The sequence below is a fragment of the Gavia stellata genome, chromosome Z (assembly GCF_030936135.1).
Source record: "Gavia stellata isolate bGavSte3 chromosome Z, bGavSte3.hap2, whole genome shotgun sequence".
Lineage (NCBI taxonomy): Eukaryota > Metazoa > Chordata > Aves > Gaviiformes > Gaviidae > Gavia > Gavia stellata.
Genome location: NC_082637.1, coordinates 2356197 through 2378633, shown reverse-complemented (window position 1 = coordinate 2378633; position 22437 = coordinate 2356197). Strand labels below are relative to the sequence as shown.

At 39.8% G+C, this 22437-nt stretch overlaps 1 protein-coding gene across 1 annotated transcript in view; it reads left to right on the top strand.

Moving 5' to 3' along the window:
* The window catches only part of DCC (DCC netrin 1 receptor), a 362206-nt gene that overhangs the window by 61538 nt on the left and 278231 nt on the right, over window positions 1-22437 (top strand). The window contains exons 3-4 of the mRNA XM_059833384.1: window positions 9178-9328; window positions 9683-9819. Of these exons, the coding sequence (XP_059689367.1) occupies window positions 9178-9328; window positions 9683-9819 (288 nt within the window). The remainder of the gene's footprint in view (window positions 1-9177; window positions 9329-9682; window positions 9820-22437) is intronic.

Genomic DNA, 22437 nt, shown 5'->3' with positions numbered 1-22437 from the left:
GGGAGATAGACGTAGGTACAGTCAGTGTGTCCTCTTAGCACGGAGCTGATCTCAGGATCAATGCAATCACAAGAACAATAACTAATATCTACTAAAGAGCTGTTTGCTCAACACGCCCTGGCTGGTTGCCAGATTAGGGGTTTTATTTATGAAATATGCGTAGAGGTTTCGGTGATTGCTGTAAATGGGATTGGGTTTAGTACTTAAATTTGAAGCACAAATTGAGTTCAGAACAAGGGCCTTAAGAATATTATGTAATTTATTTCTGAATGCATTTGAAAGGAGAAGTTGTTATCGGAAGGTTCCTGGGATATGATTAACTTTATGAAATTGCGCTAGCTTGAGGATGCTGATACTATCAACTAGTAGACCATAGGCTGGCTTGCAAATGTGGGTATACAGGGAAGAACGAGGTAGTTCACTCGAAATGTATCACTCGCTCTGCTCTCAAAATGCAGCCCACCTGGAATCCCAAACAAAAAGGGAATTCGGTAGTGTTGGAACAGCCTTTGCATTCCTGCTTTGAGATTTGTGTTACACTAAATAGCAGCACTAGAGCTTTAATATGGAATATTATTTCATACTAGTAATAATTATAACTAACAATAACGTACTAATAAACTATTAGTGACTATTAATGACTATGACTATTATAGATTCTAAACTTCAGAGATGATGGATGCAACTGAAGGTTGCATCCAGGTTTGGTGTTTTATGAACTTGTAGGTTTTGGTTTTGTTTTTTGGGGCTTTTAAAATTTTATTTTATTTAATTGCATGAAACACATTGCTTTCTTCTCTGCCATTAACCCACTTCGCTAGCAAAACTTACACAACTGTCTCATCGTCGCTACCTTTCGTGAAGTTGTCTGTTAAACCAGAAGAGAATTCCCGTGTGCAGGAGTCAGGTTAACAGGCAGAGAGCATTTCAGTAGAATGAATCAAATGGCTACTGGGGAATTGCAAGTATGTTTTATTATATACCCAGGACAACATTACTGAAAGAAAAGGCAGTCTTGATTGAAACGCCCCAGCAGTTTGCTTACAAAGAAATTAAAGATATAAAATTGGAGCAAATAATCTAATAATAGTAATTATGAATAAAACCCCAGAATTTCTGGAAAGTCAGAGTCGTCAAAGACGTGGAAGATGTCAAGAATTAGTGAAGTTCAGGGTACAAATGTTTTTCAAATGTAACAGAAACAATATTACTATGAATGAGTGAAAGTGGTAGAACCTGTTTCAATATTTACAAGGCAGAAAACGACAAAAAAATTTCCATACCAATTTTCGAAAAAAAAGTGTTTGTACATATGGTGTTGGTTATTTAAATATATTCTTATGTAAAAAAGAAAAAAAAAAATTAGTACTGTCTTCAAATGAGTGGCTTAAAAAGCTTGTCCAAAACCAGATGTTTCCAGGTTGTCATATCCAGATAAAAATGTAGCTCCTGGAGGAGCTGAGGAATTCTCAGGACCACTAATTCTTGACCATAAATATTGAATACTGGAGTCTGCGGTGGTCTGGAACAAGCAAGCCACCCCTTGAGCAGCACATGGTCTGTTAGGCTGGCATCTTTGAGACATGAAATGATAGGATGGTCCATGCAATTAAAACCAGACAATATCAGTGTATGAAAACAGAGGATGTCGACATAATTTTTGGTGAAGATTTGTATTGTTATAGTAGATTTCTGGGAGGAATTTTTGCCTAAGAAATTGGAGAAATTGAAATTCAATGTGGTATCTATATGATAGATCGGATTCCTAGCCACTAAGTCTCCAAATAGAAATGGTTACTGAGCAGATATTTTCTAGTGAGGACTCCCACTAGGAGCCAGGGATATATTCTTGATCCTGTACTCTCTAATATACCATATAACAATTAACCTGCCATTGAAGGCATATGCATGTATCACAGAGGTGGTAAATATTGAAGAATGTGGCTCGCTAGACAGAACTTCATAAGTGAGGCAGAACTACAAAAAAAGGATATTTTAATGTGATTGGTCCTATTGGCCATATCCTAGCAGAGCCGAGGGGCTTCAGCAAACACTTTCCTATGACAAAAATCTTGGAGGTTCACCTTGAGTAATCAGCAGAGCAAAGGTGAAACGGTGCTGTGAGAAAGGCTAATGAGATCCTGGTAAGGATAATGCCAGTGATGGCTGGGTCATGGTACAGGAGATGTGTGACTTCCATGCTGAGGTCAGTGTGGCGTAGCATGTCAGAAATGTTGCAAGAGGTTTGGAGGAGGCTTAGAGAATGGCCCTAAAAATTATCTAAAAGATTGTCCTATTTATTAATTAAAAGCTACGAATCAGTTTGGGGCTGCTACTTGCTTCTAAAAGTTGGCTGACCTAGTCTTAGATTTTTATTTTTTTGATTATTTTTCTTTTTTGAACTCAAAACAGACTAGGTCTGGGAGTAAAATCTGTCTTCTCTCCAGTTATACTTGTAGGGCTGTGTCAAAAATCTTGTATTAGGTTCTTCTCTGGATTCAGTTACTACCTGAATCAAACCAGTGCTCCTTAATTGCTTGTGTCTTTGCGTCTCAAGGATGACATAGGTCTAAAATAATGTCTGCCGAAGCTCTGTTGCTCAGCTGAAAGTAAGAGTGTAAATGCATTGCTATTTCCTTGCCTCAGTTGTATTCTCCATTTTCAGGATAGAGGGTAATGTAGTTGTGGAGCAGTTCCTCATTCTGTTTCAGTTTTGCTTCCAAAACTTTAATGGCTAGAGAAAAAGTTTCCTCCTTTTGTCTTGTAAATACAAACCAGTGATGTCCCTTTTCTACCCTTGCAGTGATAAATTTTCTATTATTCTTTTACCTAAGGATCTCAAAGAATGAGGCAAAAGACTGTAAATATTTTTGTCTTCATTATGGATGAGGAAACTGCGTGTCTCGCAAGAAATCATCATTAAAGCTGGAAATAGGGACCCCTGATGTATAGTTCTGTGTTCCAGCAGCGACTTGGCACAGTTTTCCTTGCTCTCTAGTGAATGTATTTTGAAGTTACTACAGTAAGAAGAATGTCTTCACGCCCTGATGCATGTCGGTGCTAATGTTACAATCTTTGTGTGTCCTTATTGCTTATATGCTCCCGGTCATGTCGCATCCCAGCGCTCTGCTGAGCCAGGCTTGCGTTTTTTGGGAGGGGAGGGCGGAAGGGCTGGAGCAGAAAAATGCTGGCAAGGGGGTTGGGTGGTGGAGGCAAAAAAGCAAAATTCCGAAGTAGTAACTGCATTCTGGTTATACATTTTAATGCATTCTGTATATTGAGAGATCGGTATCATTTTAATGACAGATTTCTCTAACGCTGTTCACACATAACCCTTGCTTTCTCATTGGGATTAAGCGTTCAGCCTCTAGGCATGATGGCGAGATCAGGTTGGGGAATTTTGCTGGCCTTTCTTCGCTGACAGCAGAGAGCAAAATTGGGTTTTATTTGGTATAAAGCTTTATCACTTTTAATCGAATTTAGAAATGTGACTATGAGCACTTAGAGATATTCCGTCACATCAGTGTCACATTAAAGGCATCTCAGTTGAGTAATTTGCAATATAAAAGCTGCTGCAATAAAAAAAATAAAATTGTTCTGGCAAAGTACAATATTATCCAAATATGTTCAGAAAAATTTTCACGGGTACGATACGATGGGAGTCTTTTGTCAATTGAACAACACTTATAAATGCGGTGTAGCGCAAAGTAGCTTAGCACAGTGAGATGCCAGACAACAGGATGCAACAAATTTTTTATGAAAGCATTTTTTTTCAATATATAATGTAGCTAAAATACTGCAGTAGCATTTTTCTCTTTGAGTGCTGAAGAGCTGTGTCTGTATGGCTGAATCCAAGTGAACTGCTTGCAACTTCATTTCCCTTGGAAGACAGAAGTTGTCTTGAGTTCCACTTGCTTAAGGCCAATTTGGTATGAGAATTAAATACGTCCTCAACTCTTATCAGTGCATATTGACACAAATCTGAGGGTTTGTTGTGAGAACGATCAGTGACTGACTATTGGGTATGCTGGTATAATGTGGCAGAAGCTGTGCCTTCAACATAAGATTGAGGAAAAAAAATTGTTCAGGACCTTTTCCTTGCTGCAGAATACATACGTGTCCTTAGTTACACCACAAAATATCTCAATTACTCCATTAACTATTTATAAAAAGGGGATAAAATGACTTATATATACCTTTACAAAGCCTTATTAGGATATTTTTTTGCAAATAGTGTGGTGTGGTATTTTCAGATATCGGTGTAATGGCACTATTGAAATCACATATGCATATGCAAATCCTATTTGTGGTTTTTAATTTCAACTATGTGTCATTGATTTAACGAGCATGGAAAATATGTGTATAGCTATACCCCATTACTGTGCTCAAGAAAAATGCTAAATACAAAGCGAGAGGTTTTGCTTTGGTCGGGGAAAATAAGTTCTTACAGCTCGCCACTTTATAATTGGTTTTAGGTATATCTGTTCATTCCTAAACACTAATATATATATAAAAATTTGTTAAAATCAACAAATGTCAGCAATGTGATAGGTGCTCTCAGGCTGAGAAGTCAGAGTAGCCCTTGCTTCCAGCTGGTCCAGCATCAGGCTCCGAGGGTGGGCGTTGTGAGCACAGGAGGGATGGGGGTCTCTTGCCCGTGGGTGGGAGCAGCTTGCTCTGCGTGGTCCCAATCAAGCAGTTTGCTTTAAAAGCTAATGCTGAAAAAGACCAAGAGGGGTCCTGTCACGTCCCCACGGATGGGGACATCGCAGCTCAGGCCACGAACAACATGTTGGTGCATTGGAGATTGAATCATGGCTGAAATGAAGTCAATTACTCCAATGGAGCCAGGGCTTCACACAAAGAATTTCTCATCTGCCAAAGCTAGTCCACAGTTGGTTGATTGTGTGGACTTGATTATGGTGTACAAGTGCCTTGTCAGGGAGAATACACTGAGTGCTCTTTAATCAAGTGGAGAAGGGCATAACAAGACCTCGGATATCTTTATAATCAAGACTGGGTGCCTTCCTGAAGAACACACTTTATTCAAACATGCTTTTGAGCTCATGATGGGTGTGATTCTGTGGCCTGTCTTATATGAGAAACAAGATTTAATGGCCCTTTAGTCTTAAAATATCCTCACTCTTTTTTTCCTTTCTCACTAATGTAAAAATCTAATTTGCTGGACTGATCTTTTTTTATCTCTTAGCTGGAAATAACTGGTTGCACTGGTGCAACAGTGAGGAATTCTATCAGACAAGTCTGAACCAGATACTGAAATTGCTACCTGGCTGCTAGATGAGTACTGCTTCCTTAAGCCCACACAAAGACCCAATTTCCTCACGAGGTCTGTTGTGTCACTGATCAATGTTTTATGTAGGGTTTACTCAGAACATGTGTAGTGATTTTCTTTTTTTTAAATTGTTTTATTTTTTTCCCCTGCCAAGCGTAAGTGGGTGGAGACTGTACCACCTTCAGTATAACACTCTACTGCAGAGGTTTGCAGTCTGTGGTCCCACAGGCTTTTTGGTCAATGAATTCTTTTAACATCCAACACCATCCCCTTGTTCAAGTCGGACGTCGCCTCTGAGAGGAAATCGTGGATGTTCACCCTAAGGAAAGGGTGCCTTTTGGAGACTCCTTGGTTCCTTGTAAGGTTATGGTTTAGTTAACTGTAGCTTCAGATAACACTGCCTTTCATGTCCTAATTACTGAGCTCTTCTGATGATTTTTTGTTTTTAGACCATCTCTGTTTTTTTGGAAGGTGGCACAAAGCCAGAGTTGGTGATATGCCAGCTTTAATAGTCTGTGATAGTTCTCCTTACTAAGTACTCATGGGAAACTAGCATTTCGTATCGTGAAAGCTGTGGTTTTGCTTCTTGATGTTTAAACAAAATGTGTAAGTTAATGCATCCAGACCCCTCTGGCGGTAAAACTGACGCTAACCTTTACCACATGGGCATAAGGACCGGCGGCGCTTGTGATTTCTGTGGGCTGCGTTCAGCGCAGTCGATGCCGACTGCCACCAGTGACGCCTGAGGGCACGGCCACCACCTCCTGGGAGGCTCAGCCCTTGCTGGGGGACTTGCCTGAATAACGTGCAAGTTCTGATCTTCATGGGTTTGAAACCACAACTCTCTCCCTCCTATTATTTTCTGAAAAGGATAAGATATTTGCTTCTTTTTTCCTTCCTGTAACAGATATTTTCTTCAACTCTTTATGTGGCTTTAAGCTGCTAACTTTGGCTGTACCCTGCACTCTCTATTCAACTAGAAATCAAGCAGCAAACTGTTGCTTCACAACTGGCACATTTGGTTTCCATCTGCTTTTGAGCTGTGTTTCCGGATGAAAGAGGGATGTAGAGAAGATGCCACCTTTTCTCAGCTAGCAGATGTATCATTAGGGAGTTCAGAAAAGTTCAAATACAAGCTTAGGCTTCTGTTTGAGTCTTGAATGGAGCAAGAGATGGAAATGATGAAGAGGAGGCGATAGCAGTGCTATGGCAGAGCACGGGACCCCTCCTCCAGGCAGTGGGGCGTTTCTCTGCAGAGCAGGTGAGCCGCAGCCAGCCCAAGGCGCTGCCGCGTTACAGGCACAGATGGCTGCTGGAGGCAAAAGGAGCCGTCCTGAATGAAAGTAAGTGTTGGAAAAGGAAGCTAAGCAAGTGACAAGATGATTATTAAATGTAAGCTTTAGCAGGGATAAAGGTAGAGATGTATTACAGGAATGTGTATTAGTCGTATTTTCTCATGCTGAACTGAAGCTACCCATGAAATAAAAAAACTAATTTGAAATGCATTTTGGACTAAAGCACTTTTGATGACTTTTTTTGGGATCCTTTAATTAACCTAGTAATTGAAAATATTTACCTAGCTTTGAGTCCATCCTCTGTCATCTGCCATTATTGTCTAAATATTTGAGTCTCAGTTTGGTGTTGGACAGTGACCTTCCTCTTCCAGTGTTCAGCAGTTCCTCATGTTGGTACCCTCTTCATTTAACCTTAGGCTTGGTGCTTGGTCTAACCATCTGCCTGCGTACCTTAACACTAACAGTTTTGCTTTCTTTTGGGATCTTCATTCAATTATGTCCCTCAAGAACATCCAAAATTTTGCTGGGCAAATTATGGGAGAGAAGAAAAATCCCAAATAAAATACTGTTGTTTTTCACTTTGCCTGAAGTACGGTGTTGCTTTAATCTGTGCTAGTTGTTAACTGATCTTCAGATTGTTGGCAGTTATAATGAAAACGTTATTTTCATTGGAGGAGTTAAGACAATAGTGATGTCTTATTAAAATTGTTTCTAGTCTCCAATGCAACAAAAATGTATTTTGCTTCACTGTGAAATATGAATGTGCTATCCTGCTTTTTTCCAAGTACAGAACAGCAATATGTGTTGAGCTACTTTTGTGTGGTTTAGGATTTTGCAGCTTTGCCTAATATCCAGCCTATACCAGCTCTGGAATTCCATTTGTTCCGAATGTATTTGAAGAACCCTCTCAACCAAATGTATTCCAGTAAAGCCTTCGGTTTCGATAATCAATAGTCTCCTTTTCCTAACTTCAAATTTAATCTTTGATGTCATTTTCCCTATATTTTTATTGCTGTGCTTCTTACTGCTGCTCACATCTTCCATCCTAACTAGAATCATTATTTTAATCAAAGAGGACCTCTTTGTGATTTCAGAACTAAGTGCTTTTGACAGGAGGGAGGCACTCCTGTATTAAGATCTGGATACTATTTACAGATTTGGTTTGCTTTCTGCTTTTGCACATCTGTCTTCATCTTTGGACAACTGACTTAAAAAAAAAAAAATCAAAACAAACAAAAAAACCCCAGAATCAAAAAAGTTTAGTTTTTCTGCTAGTTAGCTACCATGTATTTAATTGCATATGTTAAGGTAATGTGTGTAATTGTGGTTATTGCAAGAGCTGCTATGCAATTTACAGGGCAAAGGCATCGCTGTGATCAGCTAAGATGTCCTCCCAGACTGAAGCTATTGAGTTGTGTGTGATACCTTCTGCATCAATGTCCCCTACTGATGGCTGGAAATTGCACGTCCATCTGGTTACAGTACGAAGTTGAAATACGCTGCTGTTGTCAATTCATAACAAATGCACGCAGCTAGTTACAGTTTCTTTCTACTTGTATGAGAGAACTGGCTAATTACTTGGAGATGATCCTGGAAGATCTTGTACTTGTTAACTTGGTGGGAATATGCATTTATATTGTGTAATTTTTATGTTTGTGTCAGGAAACAAGGAGTAATGTTTAATGGCTGTAGTCCAGCACATTTGCTTCAACATCTGTGATAAGAAAATGAAGTCATTTTCAAGAGAAGGAACAGACTCATCAAAAAGCAAACAAACCCAATTGATTTCCTTGGCATATGGTTCTGCTTGCTGGTATTTCAAGCACAGTGGGTGGGATTTGGGTCTAGGTTGTCACCCGAGCATGGCTTGTCCCCTGGTCAATGGTGATCCGCCCATGGCAGTCAGAGGCAGAGATTTAGCTCGTGCTAAAGCAGGCACCCTGAGCTCGGCTCAGTTGCCCCCAGGTAGGTGTCTAGGACAGTCTGAGACAGCCTCTGACATCGGGGTGTCTGTATGGACACCTTCAGTCAGGGAAAGGAGAATTTGGGGCACTAATTTTTCTACGTCTTCCTTCTCGATTCATATTTTCCAGGTTAATTTTATTCTTCGCTTTCTATGTTTTCCTAACTTGAAGCTCTCCTTGTCTTCTCTCGCCTGCCATATTTATGAACTTCCCTCTTGCAACTCCGAAACAGTGTCATTAATCCAGTACCACTCTTAACCTTACGTGTATCTCTGTCTTTTCTTGCCGTGACCGCTTTTTCCTGTGGCTTTCCAAGACCTGACTTTAATACCAGGCTATAAACAGTTCTTTCTCACTTTCCCAAAAGCTGGTACTTTTCTGCCTTCAAATCGCTCCCTTGGGTTCAACCTGTAAGCAGCTCTAAGATTGCCATTTGGTACGCTTTTTATATGTCTCTACTATGATTTTCTATTTTTCTCATCAGTAAGAATCTGTGAAAGCTGTGGTCGCTTGGGTCCGTTATTGATCAGTTGTTTTACATTCTCCATTCCCAACAAAAAGAATGTTGTTTTATTTTGTTGGGTTTTTTTATTATGGATGATAACTGTCTCTTTTGCTCTTGTAGATCCAGGTTTGCACAGACAGCAGTTTTTCCTGCAGCGACCGTCGAACGTGGTGGCCATGGAAGGGAAGGATGCAGTTCTGGAGTGCTGCGTTTCGGGGTACCCACCTCCCACCTTCACGTGGCTGCGAGGAGATGAAGTGCTCCCCGTCAGGTAGCTCAGTCCTTCGTGGGTTGCATATCTAACGCTCCGTTTCCTTGAGCGAAGTAAAGGCAAATCACTGAGTAATGCTTTAAATTCAGTGGGGTGGACTTGGAGGTTTTCCTCCTAAATAATAATGAGACTAGATGTGTCTCTTAACCTGCTGCTATAACTCATCTCTGCACCAAATCCAAGGGTGGAATTTGATCATAAATGTCACCTGGCTGGTATTTAATATGGAAGTGTAAAGCTATTAGCAGCAAAAATCTCAGCTGAGAATTACTTGCAGCGTAATTTACTGTGTGTATTTTCCTAGATAGAGATAGCACCTTAACACATTGCGGACATGTGTTATCAATGTTTCAGGTCCAAAAAGTATTCATTACTGGCTGGCAGTAACCTACTCATATCGAACGTGACTGACGACGATTCCGGGACGTACACGTGTGTAGTCACCTATAAAAATGAGAACAGCAGTGGCTCTGCAGAGCTGTCAGTGATGGGTGAGTACATCAACTGCACCCACTTTGCTTTTCCAAGGACATTTTTAATTAACCTCTTTTCCAGAATGACTTAATTTTCAGAACTCCAGGTAACTCCAAACAGTACAAGTCCCTTCCCTGCTTTGATCAGGTATTCACACCCATGGAAACCAAATCCTGTAAATCTTGGAATACCTCCCACTATGCCCGATAACCTTGCTGTTGCCAAACGTCTTACGGTATCAGATGCTAATTGCTGCTGCCTTCTGTACGTGGTCCTTTCCCTTTATTTCTTTTTCCTGAAGCCTTATTTTTGGCATTACAATGGATGTCGCCATTGTGCACCGATGTCAAGCACAGTGGGTTGAAAAGCAGGTTTGGAGCTGCTTTCTTTTTAACGTCATGAACAGTTAATATGCTAAGATAAGAAAAATCAATGTATTCAGCAGCATCTCACCAACTTAACAAAAGTCCAAGTAAATACATGGAAGTCCTCGCTCAGCAGTGATGCTCTAAGGGTTCCCACTGTTAAATCTTCTGAAAGCGCCCTCTTGACAGAACCTCCCTCACGCTCCTTCCTCATGGGCAAATATTAATGGAATCTGAAATATGTTTAAATCTAATAGCTGCCTTTTTTTCTTCCTTCTTTAAACCATTGAACAATAGCAGAGTACATTAGTGTTATTCAGGCGGATCTAAAGAATGACATAGTTAATACTTAGTCAAACAATAACATATTTTAATGCGCTGTTCATTTTGCATTCTGGCTTTAAAGCTTATGCGTGAAAAATACTTTCCTTAGTGAATAGAGCCTTAATTTGGATTATAGGATATTCAGTGCTTGTATAACAATATTCTTTTATCAAGCTATAATAAAATATAATAATTACTGGTGATGGAGGGTTCAGTTCTATTTCTTTAGGTACATTAATGTAATACATTGTTTTACTGGATAAAGGAAAAAAAAATGTGGCTTTATAATTGTGGAAGTTCATTTATTATGGTATTGTTTTCATTATAAGTAATCAAATATTGAAAAGGCAGGTAAGTTGTTGGGTGATATACTTTATTTGCCGTACTGAAATATGTTGATTTCAAATCTAATGTTCAGCAGGGGACTAATTGCTGTTTGAGAAGTAGAAATAAATTACACTGATATTTCACCCCAACAATAGACTGCAATATCTATTGGTAAGAGCGATTGTGTCTGGAGTATTGTTGCATACATTATTGCATAGATAGTTTCTGACCATGTAGTTCTCGTGAAAATTAGTGGGAGTTTTGCATCTAAGTCCTTTACGTACCTTTTGAAAAATGTATTCCTGTCTGCATTCAGTCTGTAATGCATCTAGCTTTGGCCTCCTTATGCCTCCGCTGTAAGCGTGTCATGTAGAAATTAAAGGTACATAAATTTTCATGCACGTTGAGCAGTATGCGATGGCAATATGACACAACTGTGAGGGTGAATATAAGATGATGAAAATATCCAGAAGAAAACGACAGAATACCAAGATAGTGCTAAGAATGAAACTAGACCCCAGTGCAAAGATGAGAGATGCCACGACTATGGACTCTTTGCAGTCTCAAGGGGAAACCAAAACTGCATTGCCGTGGCACAATGCAATTGTATTCACCCTGTTGGTTGATAAGAGGTTTCTTTGGTAAAGTTTCTGTTCGCACGTGGAATTCACAGCTATGGAACAGATGAAAAAAACTGGAGCTGTATCTTAGGCACGGTATTGACGTATGTTTCTTATTTTCATGAGTAGATTGCTCATTTGTGACAGGCTTAAGTGAAAATGAAACATCGTGTTCATGTATGTTTGTATTAATAAAAGAAAATGTTCAAAGGATTCAGAAGAAATTACGTGACTAAACTGGAGAGGTGATGATGGCAGTCCCCTGATATCTGTCTTCCCAGAGCAATATACCAGGGCTACAAACTTGCTCAGAACCTGTTTAGTTGTTGAATCCATCCTTACCAGGAGGAAACTCTCAAATGTGCCAAAGTTTCTCATGTAATCGTTAACACCTTGTAAACAGAATAATTATTCGCTAGTTTAATTTTCTTCTTCGGCTGGATACGAACGCAGCTATTTCTGTGTGTTTCCTTAGAGTTGATATGCTTGTTTATTTAACAAACTGTAAATTGCCCATCAGTATTTTGTTGCAAGACTCGCATTTTATAATATTGCTGTAATCCTGTAATTGTTAATGTATCTGTAGTGTGAAGAGGGATGGGACTTTTGCAGTCTGAGTGCAAAAAAACGAAGTCCAATAATTATCTCCTCTGAAGTCTGAGTAGACAACATCAGATCAAAGTTAGTTACATCACGTGGAAGCAAGATGCTTTTGATCTTTTAAATAATGAGGCTATTTGCAAGAAACAGAGTTTCACAATGGTGTTCCTGGTAGTTCTTTTAAAGAGCTAAAAATAACCCCTTCTGCATTGGACATAAACCTAAAATTGCAAGAGGTGAATGAATTTGCAAGAAGGGATGATGTGTTTTGCTAAATTTTAATTTTGTATCGTGGCCTTTTGGCAATATTTCAGCCACATCTCCCTGTGTAATGAAAATTAAAAGGTCCGGTGCAGATTACCTAGTTACTATATAAATTGTCTGCATGCTCGGTAGCTTTAGAGAGCTTAGTGTTTAAACAAGTGTTTGAAGCTGATTAAATGTGTTAACCAGGGTCAACTACAATTATTTTTCTAAATATTTTCAAGCTTTCAGAAGTGTATTTTGGGCTTGTTCCCTTTTTGGCCTTTGAGGGTTTTTTATGTAGCTTCTTTGTTTCATGTTTTGTTCAGCGAGCCTGAAAGTCTGCCTAGCTGTTTAGCAAAGAAATCCCCCTACCCCAACTCCCTAAATGTTCTGGAGGTGGTATAAATCCAGGGAAAAAGTTTTCCATGCCCTATACCTACTCGTGGGATCTCACTCTGTTTGCAGCCCTGTTTGGCAGTGGGATACATGCCTGGGTTTTCAGGTCCTGGTAGAGATTTAGGAGAGGTCTAATTCTATAAACCCGGTTTTCTGTAGGTGGTCGTAACTGAATTAATAGATTTGCTGATATGCTGTCCTACATAATTTATCTTCCTGCTTAGTATTTGGACTGCCCTTAATTGCATCAAAGACCAAACTATAGCTCTAACCGTGTTGATACGGCAGGGGAAGAGCATTGCTGCTTCTGAGATTGAGAGTTATATCAACTATTCTTTGCATAATAATGCATATGTTCAGAATTACACTATCTATGCCTGAGTCAGCTATTTTTAAATGGATTAAGATAGAGGTAATACATTTTTTGATTTTCTTTTCCTAAAATGTCCCTTAAGGAGGACCAGAGAAGGGAACAGTTTTCCAGTAGCATTGGGTCAGGAATACTGGCTGGAGATAACTTTAGGTCATTGCCTAAAGTAAGAGAAAGCAGTAGCAAAAAGCAAAAAAAAAACCCTGGATCTGAAAGAGACAGTGTTTGCAGAAAAACACTGTTGCTAACTTCTACCGAACATCCATATGTATAAGCTACAAATAACCTGACTGCAATTTGGAAGCATTTTTTTCTATGCAAATGCCTTTTACTAGCAAGTTTTTAATATGAAGTGGTTTTAGCACTAGTTTTGTTTGCCATTGTGGAAGAAAAGCTACATCAAAGGTAAGGCCACATGAGACAAGTGGCTTATAAAATCACCTAGGTCTTTTTGACAAGAATGAACGATTTTGAGCCCCTTGCATCTTGGTCAAACCAGTTTTACTTCTGACTCTGCTGCATAAATTCCTCTAGCAGAATGGTTATTCAGAGATCAAGGTCATGGAAAGCACTGGATAAAGCAGACGTGCATCGTGGTGTTGTGTGTGAATCACTTAGGTAGAGAGTAGTATTAAGAAGGAAGCCTGCATCACCATAACATGGTTTGACACAGCAGTGAAAGCATGAAAAATGAGAAGCCTTCTAACATTTCCTTTGTGAGCACTGCTTAAGCTGATCTCGCACAAATGCACCAGTCATAGAATCAGTTATGTTGGAAAAGACCTTTAAGATCATCAAGTCCTGAAATATTTACAAAAGGAGTTATAGTCTATTGCTAATGTTAAAAGTCAAACCCAGTGATGTACCCTATTGGTATATACTCATTGAAAAATAATTTCCAGGAGTATTGTAAACCTGTAGAGAAGCTGGTAGATCTTCAGTGGGTGGACATCCTTATTGCTCTCTACAATTACCTGAGAGGGGGTTGCAGAGAGGTGGGTGTTGGTCTCTTCTCCCAAGTGACTAGCAGCAGGACAAGAGGAAGTGGCCTCAAGTTGCGCCAGGAGAGTTTTAAACTGGATATTAGGAAAAACTTCTTTCCTGAGAGAGTGGTGAAGCATTGGAACAGGCTGCCCAGGGAGGTCGAGGAGTCACCATCCCTGGAGGTGTTCAAAAAACATGTGGATGTGGCACTGTGGGACATGGTTTAGTGGGCATGGTGGCATTGGGGTGATGGTTGAACTTGATGATCTCACAGGTCCTTTCCAACCTTAATGATTCTGTGATTCTCTGGCGTTGCAGCAGCTCTGCCGAATCTGGTGAAGCCAAGAAAATGTGAGTAACCTGAGGATCTGTTCCTCTGTGATCCCACACTGTGGGGTAAATCAAACTTGCTCATGTCTTGCTATCTTGTTGAAGAAACCAAATACAGAATAGGCTATTTAATTATCCTCTGCTCTGAGTTTATACTTCTTTTTGGAACAGGGCATATGTATGTGGCAGCAGGCAGATAAAGCAGCACAGTAATCTACAATAAATCTCATGATGGTTTACTTCAGGCAAAAATGAGACAAATGAATATAAAACCCAATCTCTCCCCAAAGCAAAGCGTCTCTCCCATTTGTTTTCCTGATAAGTTTCAATACTGAAAAGTCGGTGTAAATGGAAACATTGATACCATTCATTATATTTCTTGCCAGGTATAACTTTGAGTCTGTGACATGGCGACGTAGGTTTTCCACCCCTACAGCTCCTCTGTCCAGTCAAGCAGAGGGAAGTCCCGTTTTCCAAGTGACAAATGATAGGAGAAGAGGAAATGGCCACAAGTTGTGCCAGCGGAGGTTTAGGCTGGATATTAGGAAAAATTTCTTCACTGAGAGAGTGGTGAAGCACTGGAAGAGGCTGCCCAGGGAGGTGGTGGAGTCCCCATCCCTGGAGGTATTTAAAAGACACGTGGATGTGGTGCTCAGGGACATGGTTTAGTGGTGGACTTGGCAGTGTTAGGTTTACAGTTGGACTCGATCTTAAGGGTCTTTTCCAACCTAAACGATTCTATGAAGTGTCCAATGTGTTGTTCTTATGCCCTTTTCCAGAAGGTTGATGGTATCGAGATATCTAGTTCTCACTGAGATGAGAGAAAATTAATGGTACTGTCACCTGAAAAATATGGAAGTCAAATATTTAAATTAGACGTTGGGAAAAGATTTCTTTTTCAGGGTATTGATGTGAGACCGGCAACCCAAACTCTGTTGGTAATACTGGGTTTACCTGCTGAAATGTAACCAGGCTTTCTAAGATGAAGGTGCTGGACTAGATGGATCAATATATCTTTCTGTGTTCACTCCCATTTATTTAGAGAATTAAAAAAAAAAATGTATTACCTAATCAATAGCTTTCAATGGCTTCACCGAAGCCAGTTGTATTTTCCATCCAGGAAAAAAACATTTGGAGAGTATTTAAAGTATGTAACTGAAGCTGAAACACTTCCCTTTGAAATCAGTTACCTACCGTTGTGTTGCTAACAGAAAGCATAGTAAGGTCGCGCGGTGCTAAATACAAGTAGTGACAGTAAAATAACGTTATGGGGTACCCTCTAGCCAATCTCAAAACATTAGTACTCCCTTCAAGGATTTTTTTTTTTAAGTTAAAAAAGTAAAAATCAGAGTACTAGCAGAGCTGTGTAACCCTATGACGGTAATGATGAATTCTTGGCGCTAACGGGGATCTGTGCTTGCATAAACTGCAAAGCACCACGTAGTGCCACCGGTTGTCTATGGCAAAGCTGGCTGAGCCCTGACAGGTTTTTACTGTAAGTTCCTCTGTTTCTCTTGATCTCAGATTTGTTTTGCCTTCTGGAGTGGTGCAGTTGAAGAGACAAAAACATAAGGGCGGCACCACTTTTGAGGGATGGTGGGGGCAAAGGGGCTGTCCTTGCTGATACTGATGTGTGAAGAGTATTTTATTAATAAGAGACTTGAAGACGGGGTACAAGATAGCATATGTGTAGATAAATGCCTGGCACTGCTGCAATCATGCTGAGTCAGTGCAAGTACCGGAATCAGCAGAGTTTTGCAGAAATTTCTGCAGTTTTCTTTTTACGTGTGAAGATGCTTGGTGCTTTGATGGATTTTATTTTTTTTTTAAATATATTTTAGACTACATAAAGCAGTTCAACCAAGTGGTCTGAGCAGAATGACTGGCTTATCCAGCACCCTCGGTGAGTCAAGAAACTCATGTCATGACTGAATGCCCTTGAGAGACAAAATATTTGAGTAGGCACAAGTGCTAACATCTCTGCTGCAAATTTAAAGCTGATGAAATTATTTATTTTTCCCTTTTAAACAGCGTTATATTAATCTGTGGAGCTTCCTATCAGAGTGTAGCTTTGGGACAATCAGAACTGTAGATTGAGTCAAGATTTGGTATTGTTTTATTGGATAGAAGCACATTGAAAAGCATAGAAAATAGAATTTCAACAGTCTCTTTTCTCTGTGTGTGTATTTATATATATATAGACAGAAGATCCATATATATGTGTGTATATATTTATATTTGTGTGCGTGAACTTCAGGGTTGACTTAATCTTCTTAGGGGAAGAAGCATCCACTTCCATATAGTAATAGAATATAATAATTATGTATAATTATTATATTATTTAATGACATAATATAAGCATGTATTATTCTATACCTATTTACCACAAACTTTCTCCCAGCTTACTCTGATGCTGTTGATACTGGCTAGTACTGGCAGCGAGGCTGGACTGGAATGAACAGCAGTCTGATTTTTGACAATTCCGTATAGTTATTTTTTTTTCTAGTCCTGTTTAATATCTTACTTTGCTTTTAGAGCAGTTTGAAGAGTGTGTTCTGAGTGATTTTTCCTTTAATGGAGTCCGCGAATAATCCTGGTAATGGTGCGCGATTGAAGGACAGTCAGCTAATTTTTATTGCCGTGGATGGAATGGGAGTTGAGTGGCTAATTCGGCCCATTCTGGAAATGTAATTCTTGTTAATGCATCATGAGTATCAAATACTTATTCAGCACCTGACACTTGTAAAAAGCACTTGAGTGAAACTCTGATGTTGCCATTTTCTGATAATGGTGTTTAAATTCAATCCTATTAAAAATAAATATACCTAACAAGCTCTGCGATACTGATGCTCACTTGGCTGATCGTAGGAAAATTGCTGTGTCTGGGTATGATCTACAGGTTTATGTTTAAGGGTAAAAATGTTCATACAAAAATCCCTTTGAATCCACAGGAGAGTGACCGTTGCGAAGTTAACTATACCAGATCTATGCATAGTCTGATTTTTAAACTTATCATTTTGTGGATCAGCCTGTGATAGTTGCAGAGAGATTCTGCCAAATAGCTTGTTCAAAAAGCTAGTTTCTTTCTGATGAGGGAGCTTTTCTGCTGCCAGAAACATTGAGCGGGGTGGTGCGTTCACGTGCAGAGCCATCGCAGTGACCGCAAGGAGAGTAATGCCGTGCGCCGTCCTGCCAGTGTAACTCTTGAATGCAGCATGGGACCAACGGAGATGTTCCCCATCCCAACAGGCGATGGCACGGTTTGCTGTCCCAGCTACCTGCTTCAGCCATCTCTAACTTAAGTTTTCTGTTTTGGCTCTAGGCTCTGTAGGGCTTTGCATAAATTTCTGGAGATCGATTTGTGCTTATGGGCATAGGTGCTAAATGAGATTTAGAGAAGTGCCTAAATAACTTTGGGAGCCAGTTTGGACCCTGAGCAATACCGAGAAGCTACTTACCCTTTGGAGACAGAAATCCTTTTTATTTTTGCTGTTTGCTTGCTTGCTTCTTGCTTTGTTTTTTAAATATGACCTTGAGTTGAGTAACACGCAGGGGAGCTGTGCATCGTGTATGCAAAAGTTACTGGTAACGTGGACTCAGTGAAAAGTCTTTGGCGTGAAAATGTGGGTTAGCTGTTATGGGTCAGCTTGACCTTCAGCGAGGTTTGGGAGCTGAAGTGCCCAACCTTAAGAACCTCCTTCGAGGTCCAATGTGCTTCTCAAAATTTTGCCACCAAATATCTCCTTTTACCACTAAATATCTCCTTTAAAACTGTGTTGTACAGAAGGTTTTTGAACAGTGTTGATATGTAAAGCTGAAAGTGGAGGATGTGGGTCTTGTGCATTAGAGGTAGTGGGAAAAGCTTAGCTTCAGTGACAGGACTGAGCCATATATGATACCGGAAGACCTATAGCTGCTGTCTCACCAACTTTTCATGTATATTGGTATTAAAAAAAATACTTATTTTATTTATAAATTCCCTGTCTTTCACAAGTACGAGCATTAGTACTTTATAACTGTGTAATTGTTGCGTAACACTAGTTTTACTGCATCTTGATATTTACATTTAAGTAGGTATTAAGTCTCTCTTTTCTGAGCATTAAACAGGATAAGACAAACCACAACAAAACCCAGGGAAAAGGTATGTTTTCTTTCACTGTGCGGCTCCTCAGCAATGGCATCTCCTTGTAGCATCCAGCTGTTTCTGTGAACATGTAATATAATAACACTAGGGATTTTTCATAGTATGGTATTAAATGAATATATTAGCATGGTTTAGCACCATGCTATTTCCAATAAGGAGACCATGTTACATACTTCCCCAAAAAAATGGAAAACAACAAGCAAAGACGACTCAAATGAAAAGAGTGTTTCCCCATATTGCTGGCCGGATTTGAGAAATGAAAACAACAGATGTCTCCATACATTTCAAACAGCTTGCTTTAAAAAACAAAAAACCAAAGTGTGGTTTTTTTCTCTTTTTAAAACTATGATGTGTTAGGCAGAAAGCTTCCTCAGAGAGGAGTGGTGCCCGATACTTAACCTGACCCTTGGCTGCTCAGCTCTGACTTCCTAGTTTGTTTCTTTGTCTCAGTGGAGAGAAGAGCCTACAGCTGGGTTACTTCTGTGAATAATCTTTTATCTCTTGTACTATAAATTGAGAACCGCATGAATATATATTGTAACAAAAGAAGTGGTTTCTATTGCCCTTGGAGTGGTTTGCTCTCAATTCCAGAGCTCTCCAGAGCACTTTCTGCAGCAAAGTGCTTGCGAGTGAGTCACCCTGGTACTTGGGTAAGACAGTCAAAATATGTAGATCTCATTGCACAGCACACTCGTGTCATTTGAAAGTAAATTACTTTTTTGGTCTGTGTATTAAAACTTCTTTTAGTTTGCAAACACGCGTGCATAGTTTTAAGAACAGGTTGCACAGGCAGTTATCAGGCGTGTGTAAATGAAAGCAGGTGGGGCAGTGGGGTGTGCTGTGATTTCTCAGGATCCCCTTCCAGCCTGATTTTCTCATCATCCCTTTTATCATGAGCAGAGTAATTTTGTTGATAGAGGGCAAAATCTTTTTTTTTCTCCGAAATGTCACATCTTTAAAATCGGAGTTAGGGCAGAGTTTCACAGTTGAGAGGGGAGTTGGCATCAGCACGCGTACATGCCGTTGTGATTCCCCGAACTTTCTATAACACAAGATGAATGGCAGCATTCATTAGACCTTTTTTTGTTCCCTTTGCCTTCTGGCTCTGGTTTGATTCAGCGTGACAAGAGTGATTGGCCATCGGTTTGATTACTGCACTCAGTTATGGGGTAGTTCCCATTAAACTACATAGTTAACACGAATTAATGCAGCTGCCAAAATTCAATTATTAAAAAAGAAGGCAGGAGAGTGTCCAAGACTGAAAAATGTCTGTTACTCGTAACGAATATATTTAAGCGGTATTCCCATGGCTTTTCCCAGCTTTTGCTATTCTTCAGATTCCTGAAAGTGTTTTATGTTGGCTTCAGTGGTACACTTGCGGCTTGCTGGGAAAGTATTTACAGCTCGCAGTGGTGGCGATCTGTTAAAACCACTTGGGACTTCGAGACTGCTCAAATTCAGCGTATGAAGTATGTATATTCCAGTTGCGAGGGAGAGGCTCTCAAAAGTCTTTTGAGCAAATGGTTCCGATTAGTTTAACTAGAAAATATTGAACAGAGCATAGAACAGGCTTCCTACGAGGTGGCTGGGTTAATATATACATTTATTAGCTTAGACAAACAGTTCGCTGTGCCGGGGGAAAGAGCGAACTCAATTTAGACGCTGGCTGCATCATCGTTCATAGGAACTGCATAAACAAGCTGGTGCTGAATTCACTATGACTGCTAAATAATTGCAGCTTTTGAAATAACAGGATTTCTTTTTTTCCTCCTGCCCAAGGGAGATGTTCAACACAAGCACAAGTTCTTTTTCATAAGTATATTTAGATATATAGTTACGCAGTTAACAGAAAATTACCTTTGTTCTTGCTGTAATTTCGTATCTTATTGCAAAGTCTGACTTATAACGTGGTCCTGTATTCTAGAAAAGCTGCTGAAATGGTGAAGTTCACCAGCGGACAATGAATGCAGCCAGACGGTGCATGGTGGTAAAGGTATTTATTATATATACAGGCAGCCACTTGAAATTTCTGTGAAATACCAACTTCACTGAATATTAGCCTCAGCAGCGGAGCGATTTGGAGGATACCGACCACATCACCTGAGCAAAGGTCACTTCATTCTCAGCTATGCAGCAGCTACAGGAATTTGAAATGACCACTGCCCATCAGGTGGGAAGGGCTAGAAGTAGTAAAAGCACATTCAGTCAAAGCCAGATTTTAAAGTAGGCAGCATTTCTAACATACCTTAAATAACTTTGACTTTAATAAGTTTTGAAGGACTTGTATGGCTGACTTTTTTTATCTCCCTTTTAAACCTTGGAGGTGCATTAGATATGCAACATTTTGTCCTAACTTATCTTATTAAAGCATAGCTGTAGGCCAGCTAGACACAACCATGAGTGTTTTTAACCACCTTTTTATACCTAAGAGAACAAATCATGAACTTGAATTTGTTGTCATGGAGAACATAATATCTTCTAAATTAACTCCGAGGTTTGTAAAATGGAGTTGAAATGATATTTCAAAATGTTGAAGCTCTATATGTTTTAGAAGCTGTTGAGTTCAGTATTTTGTCACAGATGATACCCAAGAGTTGAAGGTAAATCTGTGCAGAAGCTCCTCTTTTGGGCAGTTTGAGGACTGGCCCCTCTGAGCTCTGGATCAGAATGAACTTGAAGTAAAACTTTACTTCAAGTGTTTGTGAGACTGGACTTGAGAGGCAAGCCGTGAAAAAATAAATGAGTAAATAAGCTTGCATATTTTGGTTCTCCATGAGTTTTGCAAAATTGTGAATGAAGTAGCACAGACTGCCGAGATGTTGTAGTGCTGAGATTCACACAGGTTTCAGGTTTGGGGTAAAAGGACTTGGACCTCATTGCTGTGATGATAGTCTATCTATCCCTTTTTCTAGGACCTTTTGTAAATAGCCAGAACAAGAAAAGAGGAAAAATAATATAAATATTTCGTTCAAACCATTGTCTTTATTTGCATGCAACTTTGGGGAAGAAAGAAGAGAGTTGAGATGGGGAGGAGCTCTTGTTGCAATTTTGAAGCTGTTTCCCTCTGCTCCCGGTAGACAACTGCACGGAAAGGAAAAGTACAGCAAAACTAGAAAACGCAGCTTTTCTCTCTGGTTCTGACCTGTACTCGTACCCTCTCTGGGTAGGGCTGTACTGCTCTATCCGTCATGGAGACCCTTGTCCAAGTGTCGAGCTATTTTAAAAAATGTTTATTTTAGCTGCCTCTCGCAAAGCAGAAAAGATCATTAGAAAAGATTGGCTGTTTGGCCAAGGTGGACTTCTGAAGGGAGGGTAGAAGGAGGAAGGGGGAGTTTTGAGGATGGAAAAGCAAACCCACAGAGATGAGGCAAGACCCACAGCACTTTTGGGAACACAAGATCTGGTTTCTTGGTGGCGTCCGGGACGGAGCTATGTGTCCTCCAAATGTTCAGGGTATTTCTCAGGCTCCCAGCTCGTTGGCACCGTTCCAGAGCTGGAGGCCATGGGGCAGGTTAGCACGCTGGCCTTTTCCCCATGCATCCAGTGCTCCTTCCAAGATAATGTCTTCAAAACAGATCAGTCCAATAATCTGCATTTCTATTACTTTTCCTACTAAATTTGGCTCAGTAAATTGTATGGCTGCAGTCCTGTTAACCAGAATGTAATTAGCACAGTCTTACAGCACTGTGAGCTGGGCTCTTTTTTGTTAGGCTAATTTTCATTTATGTTTAACTTCTGAACCTGCCTTTTATGAATTGCTTATTGTACAAAAAATAAGTTGGACTTCTACTGTGCTGAGCTGCTTGAAATGTAGGTCTCCACAAAACAGGATCTGTTTGAAGTCTGAAAATTAATCATTTATTACTAGGTGCATAATAAAATTCTATTAATTTTAGCTAATATTTTTTTGTTCCAAATGGAGAAGTCTC